At 43.9% G+C, this 14,437-nt stretch overlaps 1 protein-coding gene across 1 annotated transcript in view; it reads right to left on the minus strand.

The window, feature by feature from the left end:
• Positions 1-1,114: 1,114 nt before the first annotated feature.
• The window catches only part of AFG3L2 (AFG3 like matrix AAA peptidase subunit 2), a 51,208-nt gene continuing 37,885 nt past the window's right edge, over positions 1,115-14,437 (minus strand). The window contains exons 13-17 of the mRNA XM_028089338.2: positions 14,043-14,153; positions 11,308-11,423; positions 7,861-8,061; positions 5,572-5,766; positions 1,115-1,950 (exon numbers count right to left, since the gene is read on the minus strand). Of these exons, the coding sequence (XP_027945139.1) occupies positions 1,708-1,950; positions 5,572-5,766; positions 7,861-8,061; positions 11,308-11,423; positions 14,043-14,153 (866 nt within the window). The 3' untranslated portion in view covers positions 1,115-1,707. The remainder of the gene's footprint in view (positions 1,951-5,571; positions 5,767-7,860; positions 8,062-11,307; positions 11,424-14,042; positions 14,154-14,437) is intronic.

Below are 14,437 nucleotides of genomic sequence, written 5' to 3' on the forward strand. Positions count from 1 at the left end.
ATGTGGGAGCCAACATGAGCACTGCTCACCACAGTGCTATGGGCCTCCTTGTGCAGGTCAGGAAACCTGAGGATGGCTGTGGTAACTATTCCAGGCCATGCTGGCTGCCTTCTCAAGACTCCACAAGCTTGAATTAGAAGTGCCGATGTGAGTTACCATCTGACCAACCATCTCACACACGGCTTTGTCCCTTTTCTTACTAATTCAAACCTGACTCATGTTTGGCACCACCCACTTCATTCCACTCAGGAGGCCACACAGCCAAGGCCTACCAGACCTCCGCACTTGCTGGCGCCCCTCCTCACAGTGGTACAAGTAGTCTCCTTATTGTCTACGGATTGTGTGGGGAACAGCACACTGACATGCTGATGGCCAAGTGAATCATACAGCCTTCAACCAATTCTTCACTGAATCACCTCCCACAAACATCCTCTGAAGAAGGGAGGCAGTAAATCTATTACATCTGCAGGTCACTGGGCAGAACAGCTGAGACTGCAGGATGAGCTGAGGAAGGCTCCCATGCTCCTGGAATACTGAGTTACTGGCATCCACACAGATGGTTCTGTGGTCCAGTGAGCTGGACCTCGGCATCTCTGGGCCACCTAGAGGAGTGGCCCAGGGTCAGAGCAGCCTGCCCATACCACCTCTCTCCCCATTGGTCCAGTGCTGTTCCAGGGATGCCACCTGAATCTATGTCTGAAGTCTGAGAAATGGTTGTTCCCACAACATACTTAACTGCATCAAGAACACACGAGGCAAGCTGAAATAACTGAGATCCAATGTGATGGTTTGGGACAGCCTGCCGGACCTGCTATGATCACACACTGACTTCTAGACCCAGATGCCAGGACCAACGTCACGACCAGCCTAGTGAGAATGTAAACTGATGCCATCATCAGATTCTTGCACTGACTTCGTATCAATGTACTTTATATCCAGAGTTCATCATTCCAGAATGTACAACTCTAGAAGCTACCAAGCCTCTTGTGGGAGCTGGTATAAGAACCAGCAGGAGTGAGGTTTTAAAGGATTCCTCTCTCCAAAGTTAGAACACTTAATTCCTTTCCATTACGTTTTCTAAAAGAAAATACCCCAAGCATGAAACAGTGACCCATTGTTGAGTTCAGAAGGAGAAAAGTACAGTACACTTTATTTTTGATGTAAAGAAGCCATATTTACATAATACATTCATATCTGTAGATATGTTATAGCTCTCTGTAGAAAACCATTCCATTAAAACAGCAACATGTGATCTGGATTCAATCTTTAAAGTATTAAGTCAAATTAAAATATTCTTATCAGGACTCCAATGTAATTTCACAGCTCATCCACAGAGGGAAACTCTGAAGGGAAGCAGGAATGAAGAGTGGGGGATGGGAAGAGAACAACACACCTCTTCCACACCGCCAAGCCTCCACAGATGGTCGGTCGGTCCCCAACACACATCGGCTGGCACCATGGATGGTGGAGGGAGCGGCGCTGGGTGCCCTCTCCGTGCTCCCGGCCGCTGAGAGCCTGGCGGGCTTGGGGACACATTCTCCTGGGCCTTCAGAAAGTCACCCTGCCACCCAGGGTGTGACTTCAGAGGCTGAGGACTAAGGACTCCTCTTCCCACCATCTCAACCAGGTCAGCAGATGGTTATGATCAACCCCGCAGTGTCCTTATTCCTCTGAGAAAGCCAGAGTCGACCTTGACAAAGGCACAAGCTAAAATGGTCTCCCTTCTCGGAGCTGGCTGGTGATTTTCTCATCCCGGAGCGCCTCTTTCTCCTTCTCCCGTTCTTTGTTCCAGTCCTTAAGGCCCTCTGGAAGTGAAGTGTCCTCGTCCAAGCTGCCAGTGCCTTCCACGAATTCTTCATAGGTAGATTTTTCCGCAAATGGCCTGGGGCCCAAAAGTTCAACCATATCATTCTTATCTAACACTTCTTTTTCTAACAATAGAAGAGCAACCTGAAATATGAACAATTTCCATTAAACACAATTTCTTAGCAAAGTCTTCGCACGCAAAGACTTCGCAAAAAAAAAACAAAAAAAATTTTTTATTTATAGCTAATCCCACTCCAAAATAGGATTTAAGACCACTGAAAAGATACAGACAAGGTCCCAGGATTTTAGAGTAAAATAAACAAAATATTGGAAAAAACAAATGTCCACCAGTAAGGGAGGGGCTATATTAATAGATTTGGATACATTCACACAATGAACAATTATGCACCTGTAATGAAGAATCTGTTCTATATACATCTTGGAGAAAGATACTCAGTGAGAAAAGCAAGATGCACACCCTTTATGGTATGCTACATTTGCCTTTAAAAGGAAAGGAATATATATCTTTTTATGTGCTTACATGTACATAAAGAAGTTCTGGAAGGATACATTACAAACTCAGAAAAGTGGCTAGGAGGGCAAGGTAGGGGAAAGGAGAGAAAGAGGTAAGCAAGAAATTTAAAAAAAGTTAGTTGAAAAAATAAATACAAGGGCAGAGATACAAAAGGAAGCCAGGAATGTTTATATGAAAACATGTATCTTGAAGTTCTAGTCATTTCTATGCTTGAACCAGAAATTTGACAGTACACATCTTAACAGGACACTGGGAAAGGGACACCTGACCAACTATGTGTGTGGAGGTGAGTGGGGGTGTCAGGGTGGAGGACAATGGCCATTAGAGCATCTGACCATTACAAAGACAGCAAAGTGGGTTAAAATATCAACTGATCTCATAAAATAGATTTAGTTTCTAAGGTAACTCCCTACTTAGAAATTTGACTTATCTGCACTTTTACACTAGATGCCCTGTTTTTAAAGATACCAAAAAATAAATCAATTTTATTTTGTTTTATCAGTTTTTAGAAACCTTATCATGGACTATTGCATATATGCACAAAAGCAGAAAATGGGTAACGGATCCCCATATAGCCACTATCAACAGTCCTCAACTTAAGAGCCATTTTTGTCTCATCTACTCCGTAGATTACTCTGAAGAAAATCCCAGCTGTCATATTTTATCCATATATATTTTTGTCTCTATTTCTAAGAGATAAAAACTCTTAAAAACATAACCAGGTTGTCTTCTTAGACCACCATTAACTCTCAATTTGCCTATTTACACTTACGTTGCAATAATATGTTTTGTTTAACCCAATATTATCAAATGCAGTATCATTTTTCACAAAGATTTATTTATTTTAGAGAGTGAGAAGGGGGGGAGAGGCAGAGAGAGAGGAGAGAGAGAATCTCAAGCAGACTCTGAGTGCAGAGCTCAACGTGGGGCCCGATCTCATGACCCTGCAATCATTACCTAAGCTGAAATTAAGAGTCGGACACTCAACTGGCTGAACCACCCAGGTACCCCCACAGTATCGTTCTAACATGTAATGATATAAACAATTACTGAGATATTTTACCTTCCTTTTTTCATAGCAAGTCTTTAAAACCCAGTGTGCTCAGAGCACACTTTCACTTGGGACTAGCCACATTCAACAGTACAGTACAGACCTTAAGGAAAGTTACTTAACCTCTCCCTGTACTAGTTTCTTCTTTTGTAAGACGGGATGACAGTGTTTCCACCTCCTAAGGCTGCAAGGAACTTTAGAGAAGTTCATGCATCTTAAGCAGTACCCGGTACACCGGGTGGATGATAGGTGGATCCTAGCAGGTTACTCTTATTCTCCTAAAGCTTAGCCCTTATGTACTATCCTGTCCAGCAGAGGAGTCAACTGAGGCCCAGAATTTGGAGGACACTAGTCCTAGCAGCAAAGTCTCCAGCCACCTCTCCTCTTGATGGCTCCCCATCTCCTGGCTGGCTCAACATTACTCTTTACAGATTTAATTTTCTCAAATGGGCCAAACAGTACTTCAGGACTCTGCAGTGTTTCCAGATCCTCACTCCATTGAATCAATTTCCCTTTCCCACACACGTCTTTGTTACCACTGTCAGTATAGGCACTGTATGTGCAGAAGGCTAGATAACTGGGTCAAACTCCCTGGACCTGTTTGGCATCTGTGGTGTGCACGTGGAAGGTTCCTCTTGGATCCATGAATGCACACTGTCCTCCTGCAGCCAGGGGTCTCGAGTGAGCTCCTCCACGGTCTTCCATGGCTCAGATCCATCTTTTCTACATCTGGCTATGGGGGGACCACCAACAGATCCTATCTCCGGCCTGGACCTGCTGTCCACATTTCATTCGCAAATGCCCACTGCCCGCGTTCTCTTGGGTTCAAGACTGACCCCCACCCTCTGTGTTGGCCACCAGGAGTCATCATCTCAAGGGCTTTCTTCTCGTTCACCCCATGCATTTAACCAATAAATCTCAGTTTTTTCAGATCTGCCTTTGCCCTACTTCCAGTGCTAGCCCCAGCACTGTGTCAGACTGAGCGACCCGCACCAGCCCCTGAGCCAGTCTCTGCCACTCCCCGGGCTGCCACACTCCCGCAAATGATGAACTTCATCATTTCAACACTCTTTAAGGACTCCTTGCTATAAAACAAAGGGCTGGATCAGATCATTTTGAAGGTCACTCTTATTTCTAAAACTGTGTTTCTAAACTTCCTAGCTAGCTTTTGAGAACCTGGGTACTGCAGTTCCCTCCCCCCAACTATCTGCTCAACCCTGCCCTGCTCCCCACACACCTCCTGCTCACCAGGCCTCCACACCACCCTCTGCTCCCCCCGCCCCCCAACTCATTCACTGTAACATGACTACCCTTCTACATAAAATCTAAGTTCTATCTTCTATAACGAGGCCTTCGCTGACCACTCTGATCTTCCTTTCTCAGAGTTCCTGTGTGCAGGGCACCAGGTCTCTCCACCTGCATTGGGCACTTTTGTGAAAAGACATCACAGATGCTTCTGGATTGCCTTACTGATGGAACAGCACATCTTGGAATATTCTTTTATCCGTGTCAATCCCTCCTAAAAGGCTCTCTCATTTGTGCTTTAGGAGTGTGGAATGTTCAAAGAACAAAAAATTCTAATTTTGGTTGCATGGATTCTAAATAATTAATAAGAGTTTACTGGATGTGAGAAATCCACTGAATTCAGAAGGAAACCCTTCCTTTGGTAGGTGCTATCATATGAAGTAGGACAGAAAACACAGAGCATGTTTATTCGCAAAGCTCATAATTAAGCCAAAGGTGATTTTCATGTGCCAATTTCACATGGGCTAGCTTTTATTTGCACTTTCATCACTACCTGTTTATGCCAGAGGCGAAAGACATCGGTAAATCCGTTGGTCCCCTGTGCTCCTTACTGAGGAGTACAGGTAAAACACACGGAAGGGGGGAGGGATGCCTCAGTTGCGTATTTTGTGGTTATTTGCAGATTCCATTAATCCTGCACTCACACTGCTAACAGCCACAAGAGCCAGGGCTGTGTCCTACTTTTGCTCACTACTGCACTCCCACCTCCTCAGAGACAGAGCGGACACAGAATCAGAATGAGTGAGCCCGCTACAGGAAATGCTCATGTCTATAAACCAACGCAGTCAATCCATCACTTTAACCTTTTTCTTTTTTTCTTTTTTCTTTTTTTGGCAAAACCATGTAGAGAATTATTCATACGCCTGGCACCTACCTTCTCCACATCAGCTTTCTTCTCTGTGAGGAGAGCCACTGTTCTTTTATAAGCATCATTAATAAGTATTCGTACTTCATCATCTATCAGTCTTGCGGTGGCTTCGCTGTAGGGCTTCTCTAAAACCATATCACCCTGACGTGGGAGATCAAAGGAGATTTGCCCAACCTTTTCATTCATGCCGAACTGAACAATCTGAAAAAGGATACATGATTAGTAGTGGGCATTGGTTTTGCTGACAGGCTGACTTAAAAAAATGGCAGGAAGTCTTTATAATGGCATTAACTCCACACATCTCACTGTACTAGTACTCTAACCTGGCGAAATCTACATGGCAGCCTTGGGTTGGCTGAGTGGACAAGGGTGTTCTATGTAGACAGTGCAGCAATGGATAGTATTTTAAACTGCTCAATTAGGGACACAAGAAGCCCATGGACAACATCTATGAGACCTGCAAGATACTTCTCCCTGCTCGAGGGGAAGTAGAGAGGCAAGAAGGATCTGACAGACCGAAGAGGTTAAAACCCATGCCCTCCAGGCTCTTCCTGGAAAGGGCAGTGTGCCAACCTGGAAGGGAGTTTGCATTTTCCTGTTCCCTCAAGCTACGGGGTCTAGACTAGACCCTATGAGCCCCCAAAACTAAAAAGCCCCACACTAAGAAGTTTATGGAAGTAAAATCCAAATTGACTAGAAAAGAGAAGGCCCAGATGAAGTGAGGAGCAGGAACAGAGCCAAGAGAACTCAGAAAGCAGGAAGCTATGTTTGTTTTTTTGGTTTTTTAAAAAGATTTTATTTATTTGAGGGAGAGATCGGGGGGGGGGGGAGGGAGAGGGAGAGGGAGAAGCAGACTCGCCCCTGAGCAGGGAACCTGACGTGGGGTGCAATCCCAGGACCCTAAGATCCTGCCCTGAGCTGAAGGCAGATGCTCCACAGACTGAGCCACCTAGGCACCCCTCAAGTCTTTTTTAAAGATTTTTTTTTTTTTTTTTAAGGGGCGCCTGGGTGGCTCAGTCGTTAAGTGTCTGCTTTCAGCTCAGGTCATGATCTCAGGGTCCTGGGATCAAGCCCCACATCAGGCTCCCTGCTCAGCGGCCAGTCTGCTTCTCCCTCACCCTCTGCACCCCCCACCACTCGTGCTCTCTCGCTCGCTCCCTCAAATAAATAAAATCTTTAAAATAAAAAAATAAAAATAAACAAATAAATAAAAAAGACTGGAAAAGGTGACAGACCAGAAGAAGAGCTGACATATGCGTTATACGAGTTTTCAGAGAAAGTCATTTAGATGAAGTTCCGAGATAGCAAAACTCTATTGTTTGGGGATGTATGCACCAGGGATAAACAAGGAAAATGTGGGTATGACAGTAACAAGTCAGGAGAGTGGCTGGTCCATCAGGAAGGGAGGGGACCAAGAAGGGATGCTCTTAGGGACAGCCGAGAGTACAGGCAGTGTTGCACTATGGGATCACAGAGGCTTCTAACAGAACTTTAAACTCTGCATACCCACTTTACAGACTCTTAGTAATATTAGGTATCCCCTGCCTTTCATCTTGTGTCACTTTGCTTTTATGAAAGACCTACGGCAGTACGTACTTTCGCTAACCGAAAAGAAACTGAAAAAGGACTTTTTTTATGAAAAGAGGTGAAAAGAGCACTCCGCATGTGTTCCGCAGCAAGCTGGGACAGAGGCACCACACCCCCGAGCAGTGAGTGGCACTGCAGGCTCCATTACAGATGTGTCCCAAGGTACAGCAGTCTACCAGACGTCAGTTTTGGGGTCTGGGAACTTTCAGAAATTTTCCCATATCAATTAACAATAAGTGCTTCTTTGCTTTGAGCCATTTCAGCTTCCAAACGGTTTCATAGGAATTCAGATAGCAGGAGAAACCTGTAAACTTTATTTTATTTAAAAGATTTTATTTATTTGACAGAGACACACAGCGAGAAAGGGAACACAAGCAGGGGGAGGGGGAGAGGGAGAAGCAGGCTTCCCGCCGAGCAGGGAGCCCGATGCTGGACCCGATCCCAGGACCCTGGGATCATGACCTGAGCTGAAGGCAGATGCTTAACGACTGAGCCACCCAGGTGCCCCGAAATCTGTAAACTTTAAATATTGTACTATCAAAAAAAAAAAAAAGTTCCTTTTAGGAATTACTTCTTGCCTGAAAAGTCTAAGCCAGTCAAACACAACACAACAATAGCCAGTCTGCTGTTTCAGAGCCAATCACAAACGCCCATTTCTGGTGCAAATGTGAGAGAGCAAGGAAGAAACCCTCCATTTCATATACTCACTTGAGCATAGGCACTCTGAGTTACTTTCCTCAAGTCGTCTTGAGCACCAGTTGTAATTCTCCCGAAGAAGATTTCTTCCGATACCCGGCCACCCAGGGTCATGCACATCCTATCCAAGAGCTGCTCTTTGGTGTACAGGTATTGTTCTTTGGGTAAATACTGAGCATAACCTAGTCCTTTGCCCCGCGGGATGATAGAGACCTGGCAAGTAGAAAACATACATGTTGAGTATTCCGCCACCAAATGCTGACCACGAGGTTTACCTATACAAAGATAAGCTCGCCGCCGAAACATAAGCATAGCAGCTGGGCAACCCGTCAGCCTTGGCAAGATGAGGTCTAGCAGGAGTTGACTGTTCAGAGGGAGTATTTTCTCTTAGAATAACTTCACCTTAAGAGTTCTAGAAAGTATCTCTTGTCTTTTTGTGATACACACTTGAAATTATTTAATCTTGACGAAAGGACAGCTGGTAAGTGAGGACTCCTTCTGGCAGCTCAAACATGGCCTAGTTGTCATTCAACTTCACGGAGTCCCAGCCACATCCTCCTCTACAGGATGAAAGGGAAGGCAGACCTAGATGCTCAACAGTCTTCATTTTCTTTCCTAGTGCTTTTTGCAATGGAGTAAATTCCTTAAATTTTTAAAAAATCAACTTTATCGAGGAATAGTTTATATTCAGTAAATACACCATGTTAAGTGTACAAGTCCAATGAGTTTTGACAAATACAACCTCCTACCACAACAGAGACAGAAAATCTTTCCTTCGTCCTGCAAAGTTCTTTTGTATCCCTTTCTGGTCAGTCTTACCTACCCGACCCCCCAACCCCCTTCACTCCAGCCCCAGCTGGAGATGTGACCAATCCATAGGGACTTAGTCACAATTTCTGGAACTGCATATAAATGGACTCATACAGTATGTACTTTGTCTGGTTTCTTTCACCGTTTCTGAGATTCACCCACACTGCTATGTGTATTAATAGTTCATTCATTTTTACTGCTGGGTAGCATTCCATTGTATAAACATACCAAACATCCACTTCATTTTTGAGGGACATCAGGATTGTCTCCAGTTTACTGCTATTATGAATCAAGCAGTAAAAGTCTTTGTGTGGACATATTTTTATTTCTCTTGGGTGATTATATGAGTGAGATTGTTTGGCTGTATGGAAGCATTTGTTTACCTTCATAAGAAACTACCAAACTATTCTTCAAAATGCTTATACCATTTCACATTCCCATCATCAATGGAAGGGAGCTCCAGCTAGAATGACATTCACCAACACTTAGGACTGACTTTAACTTCAACCATTCCAGTGGGTATGTGGTGTTTGCACTTTCTGATGACTAGTGAAATTATCTTCATGTGCTTAATGTCCACTTGTATACCTTCAGATCTTTTGCCCATGATTTCACTGGGTTGCTTATTTTTGAGTTTTAAGAGTTTTTTTTTTTAACGTATTCTAGATACAAGTCCTTTGTCATATATATACTGCAAGATTTTTCAAAATATGTGGCTTGCTTTTCATTTTCTTAGCAGTGTCTTTCAAAGACAAAACATTTTCAGTTCTGATGAGATCCCATTTATCAACTTTTTCTTCTGTGGTTCATCCTTTTTGTGTACTAAGACATTTTTGCCTATCTAAGGTTACAAAGATTTTTACCTATGTTTTCCTCTAAAAGTTTACTGTGTTTTAGCTTTTACAATCTATTTCAAATTAATTTTTTAAATATGATCTGAGAGTTAAGGTTGGCTTTTTTCCCCCATGACACTGAGTTGCCAGAATCATTTGCTGGTAAGAGAATTCTCCCTACCTTGAATTACTTTGGGACGTCTGTTGAAAAATCAATTCATCGGTTCCGTGTGAGGGTCTATTTCCGGGCCCCACTCCATCCCACTGGTCTGTTTAGCCCCTTCTGCAGTACTAGTCTTCATTACTGTAGCTATATACAAGGTCTACAATTGGCAGTGTAACCCCTTCGAACTTCACCGTTCTGGCTATTCCCTAGTTGACGTGACTTCCATACAAATTTTAGATCTGCTTATCAATTTCTACAAAACAAGTTGGCTATGTTTACCACAGAGATTGCACTGAAACTACACATGAATCTGGGGAGAACGATGATCATAAAATTGCAGGGACACGGTATATCTCTATTTTTTTTTTTTTAAGAGAGAGACAGAGAGTTAGAGCACGAGAGCAGGGGGAGGGGCAGAGGGAGAAGCAGACTCCCCGCTGAGCAGGGAGCCTGATGCGGGACTCGATCCCGGGACCCTGGGATCATGACCTGAGCTGAAGGCAGACACTTACCTGACTGAGCCACCCAGGGGTCCCTGTATCTCTATTTTTATTTAGGTCTTGTTTCGTTCAGTGTACAGATCCTACAAGTACTTCAATAAATGTACCCCTACATGTTTCGTGGTTTTGGATGCTGTTATAAATGAAATTGAATTTTTAAAATTTTATTTTCTAATTGTTCATTGCTAATATACAGAAATAAATTGATTTTTGTATATGGATCCTGAATTCTGTAACCTTGCTAATTTCACCTATTGGTTCTAGTGGCTTCTCTGTAGATTATCTAGGGTGGTTATTTATTTATTTTTTAAACCCTACCCCAACGTGGGGCCTGAACTCATGACCCCAAGGTCAAGAAGAGCGGTATCCTCTACTGACTGAGCCAGCCAGGCACCCCTATCCAGGATGTTTTCTGCACACTTAATGTTATCTTCTCTGTGGTTCCCTTGCTTCAGGGGATCCCCCTCCATTTCCAGTGGTCCCCTGACATTGCAATCAGATTGCGGCTTCCTGTTGTTCGTGCTGCACCAGTCTGGGGACTGCACTCAGCTGAAAAAGCAAAAATTTACCAATCTCACTTGATGCACCCATCTTTCAGGAGATTTCCCTTTGGTCTCTTTTTATTTTTGCCAGGCTCTCTGGGGTCTTCCTGTGCAGGCATAGTTTAGTGGGCAGCCAGGGAGCCGAGGAATTTCTACTTGGACTTGGGTCTCATTCCTCTGTAGCTTTCTTGCTTCCAGGATTTTCCTGTTAAATTTCCAATATTCTTCAAATCCCGAATTCTTTCCTCTGCTACCTCAATATGATAGACCAGCCTTTTCCATCACTGTGGCTATAGAAAAAACCCTCAGGCAAGGAAGCCACGAACTCCCAATTCTAACCCATTGCAGCTACTGCTTTTCAAAAGGAAAATTCTCCTCCAGCTTTGGTCTGCTTTGGACACTGTTCGGTCCCTTTAAATAGCAGCTTTCTTTCCAAACTTTGTAACTTCTTTGCAGGAGGGTTTGCAAAACCTTTTCATCCCACCATCATTACCAGACGTCTTGACCAAATTTTATATACCTGTCCTTTGTGGGAATGCAATTTTCTCCTTAAGTAATTGCTCACAGGATCAGTTGGCTTGCCTACTGTTCAACACAAACTGCTTTACCTTTAAGAGTGGGTCTGCATGTTCCAGATACCACCCGGCAACTGCATGACCTGCCTCATGGTAAGCCACAGTCTTTTTCTCCTCGGGCTGCAGAACCTGGGTTTTTTTCTCTAAGCCTATACAAAATAATAACAAGTTAAAATCAAAACCACTGTCTCAGTGGCACTGACATAAAAAGACAATTATACAATCTACACATGCCTTATCTAAAAGGTGACTTAGAGACTAAGCTGCCTATAATTTGGAAATTCCCAGCCACGGTCAGACTAAAAGTTAAGGACCAACTCCAAAGTATACCCAGCTACTTGCAAAATGCATTCATTACCCCCAGGTCTACTAACTCTCTAACTCTAACTCTCCCACTCTTTTGAGCCATATATCTTGTTTTGGGAAACAGAAATACAAAATAAAATTCAGCACTTAGGTCAATTTAAAACATAAAATTCAGAAAAGACAAAGAGATGTGGAATGATCTCCTTTTTATAATCCAGGTACTTGGAATTCTCAAGCACTGGGTAAACAAACATGCACGAAACTGCCTGCTGTCTGTTCCTGATGGAAAGCATACAAGAGAGGAGGAACGGAGCTGTTTGAAGATGTGAAAATACCTCGCCAGCGAGTTGGCTAGGCCAATGCTACAGCACCCAGCACACTAATCAACTGGCCCAGGGGGTTCCAAGAGCTAGCAGCAGGGTAGACCTGAGAAAATAAATCCAAGAGATGCCCCTGTGTTGGGCCCATGTGTTGACTACACAGCTGGGGGACCCCCTAGTCCAAGTACAAGTCTTCTCTGGCCTGGATCAAGGTGGATACTAAACCTCCTTTGCCCCTTTGTACCACAGAAACGAACTCCATAGTTCGTCACACTGTGACAAAAGGAGTTTTGTTGTGTTCAAGGTAACCCATCTGAGAGAATTTCTCAAATGGTAACATATTAATGAGTCTGAAAGATTTAAAAAAAAAAAAGAGTGCTATGTTCCCAATGACATAACCCAAGACAGTAACAGAGCTGGAAGGGTGGAGATTTACAGAGGGTGAGTTAGTAAGAAGAGTTGAGCAGTTCTTGCTTATATGAGAAAACAAGAATCCTGACCCCCCTCCCCCCATTTGATCCCTGGAAGTTTTCATTTTCCCAGTATGCTTACTACAGACCAACTGCTCGTAGCTGGTTTACAGTAGCTGAGCTGTGAGCAGGTAAGTGTCTGTGTACCTCAGAGCGAGGACCCCTCCTGGATGTGCCACCCTGACGTCTTTCACACTGAGCACTGACTGTTGCCTCACCTAAAAGGCACAGACATGCAGCTTTCACCTGCCTCTACAGTGAATTGCTTTAATTCCACTTACAACTCTATCATCTTAGATTTTTTTCCTTTCAGTAACAAATTTCTAGAATAAGTAGTCTATTCATTTGTTCAAGGGTTATTGATGTAACACCTAATCCAGGTTAAACACATTGCTATACTAGCCTCTAGCATCACTTGATCCTGCTGACAAGTGCTTTATAAACGTGTCTTTGCCCTTATCTTCTATCTCTGGTAACCTCCTGGGTTTCCTTTAATGGCATCTATTCCTTGTCTGAACTCGATGCACTTTGCGGGCCTGGCTCCCGGAGCCCTCTCACCCACCTCCACACCACGGGAACCACAGCCTGTGGCACGGTGGTGCTGCAGAGTTCCACATGGATAGCTCGCCCCGTCTCAAATTCTGCCCAGCCAGCTGCCTCTTGAAGCACCCTGTTCTTCCCAAGGCATGTAAGGCTGTCCGGTTTTGTTTTTGCCTATTACCATTGGGACTACTTAAGCTAAAATCCACTATCTCACATTAATGACTACAGGGTTCTCTGCCTTCTGATGCTTCCATCTTCTTCATCACCGATTATCACGCTACTCGATGACTCAAGAAAAATCCCACGTTCAATACTGGCCACAGTTCAACAGTTTAAAAAGCCCTTGAGCTTAACATTCAAGGCTTTCTAAAATCTAGACTTAAGCAATTATTTCCAGCTTTGCCTTATTTCCCAAAGGAACTTGAATCTGACTGGTTTACTTTCCCTCCCTGAAACACAGGGTGTTAACACTGCTACCAAGCACCTTCTGTTCCTGCCACTGGGACACCAACCTCCTCTTTCAATTGAGGCTGGTTTAAATCCCGCCTCTTCTGTAGAGCCCTGCCTGACCACAGCACCCTTCCCTTCTTTGAATGCCCAAGTTCTGGAATTGCTAGTTACCTTTTTATGGGTGTTAAATTATAAGCTCCCTAGAAAACAAGGAAAACATGTTATATATTTTCCCAACTGTGCTTGTGGGGTGAGCATTTCCTGGCTAACCAGCTGTTACAACAGCTGTTTATCCATCACCTCTACCAAGCAGAGAGCACATTTAATTCATGCAATACAATTTTTGGAAACAGGAAGGTTGTGAGCATTTTCAAAACACTAGACTGGTATAATTCAGGGGAAGACACCTTGCTGCTTGCTGCCCATGTGAGTGAGGCACGGTGTGGGATGCTGTCTGTCTCAGACTCACCCAAATCAACAGCATCCATCTCCCCAAGACCATGGCTGAGGGGGGTGGGGGGGCGCCTCACAGCACTGAGGGAACACAGCAGGTGCATGGTAACCCCAGGCTGGGTGGACAGACTTTTCTTTGCTTCTAGATCTTGCCAAAACAGAGAAACCTATGGCCTCAAACTCATTTCATCAACCTTCTGACTTGAGTTACATTCAGTTTGCTTACCACCAATCACTCGCTCGATAGCTTGTTCGAAGTGTTTCTGATTTATGGAATCTGAAAGGTGTCTCGCAGCAATCAGAGCCGCTTCATTACAGACATTCGCAACATCAGCTCCTACAAAATGAATGTACAGAACAGCTTACCCACCAAATATACTCGAACTGATTAGTCACACATTATGGATGACCATATCCACAGTTTCTCAACCAGCAGGTAGACTGAATAAGGGTTTAGTGTAACATAATTCAGTTTGATTCATGATAACCCTAAGCTGTTCTAGCATTCAGTAGCAACCTGGTACAATCCTGGCCCTTTGAACTAAGATGCAAGTATTAGTAGTAAGGAGATAAATTATGGGCAGCTACCTTTATAGGCAATATGGTTCATGTAACAGTGAA

Source organism: Eumetopias jubatus, unplaced genomic scaffold, assembly GCF_037043125.1.
Source record: "Eumetopias jubatus isolate StellerSeaLion01/CBP00866 unplaced genomic scaffold, mEumJub1_p1.0 scaffold_16, whole genome shotgun sequence".
Classification (NCBI taxonomy): Eukaryota; Metazoa; Chordata; class Mammalia; order Carnivora; family Otariidae; genus Eumetopias; species Eumetopias jubatus.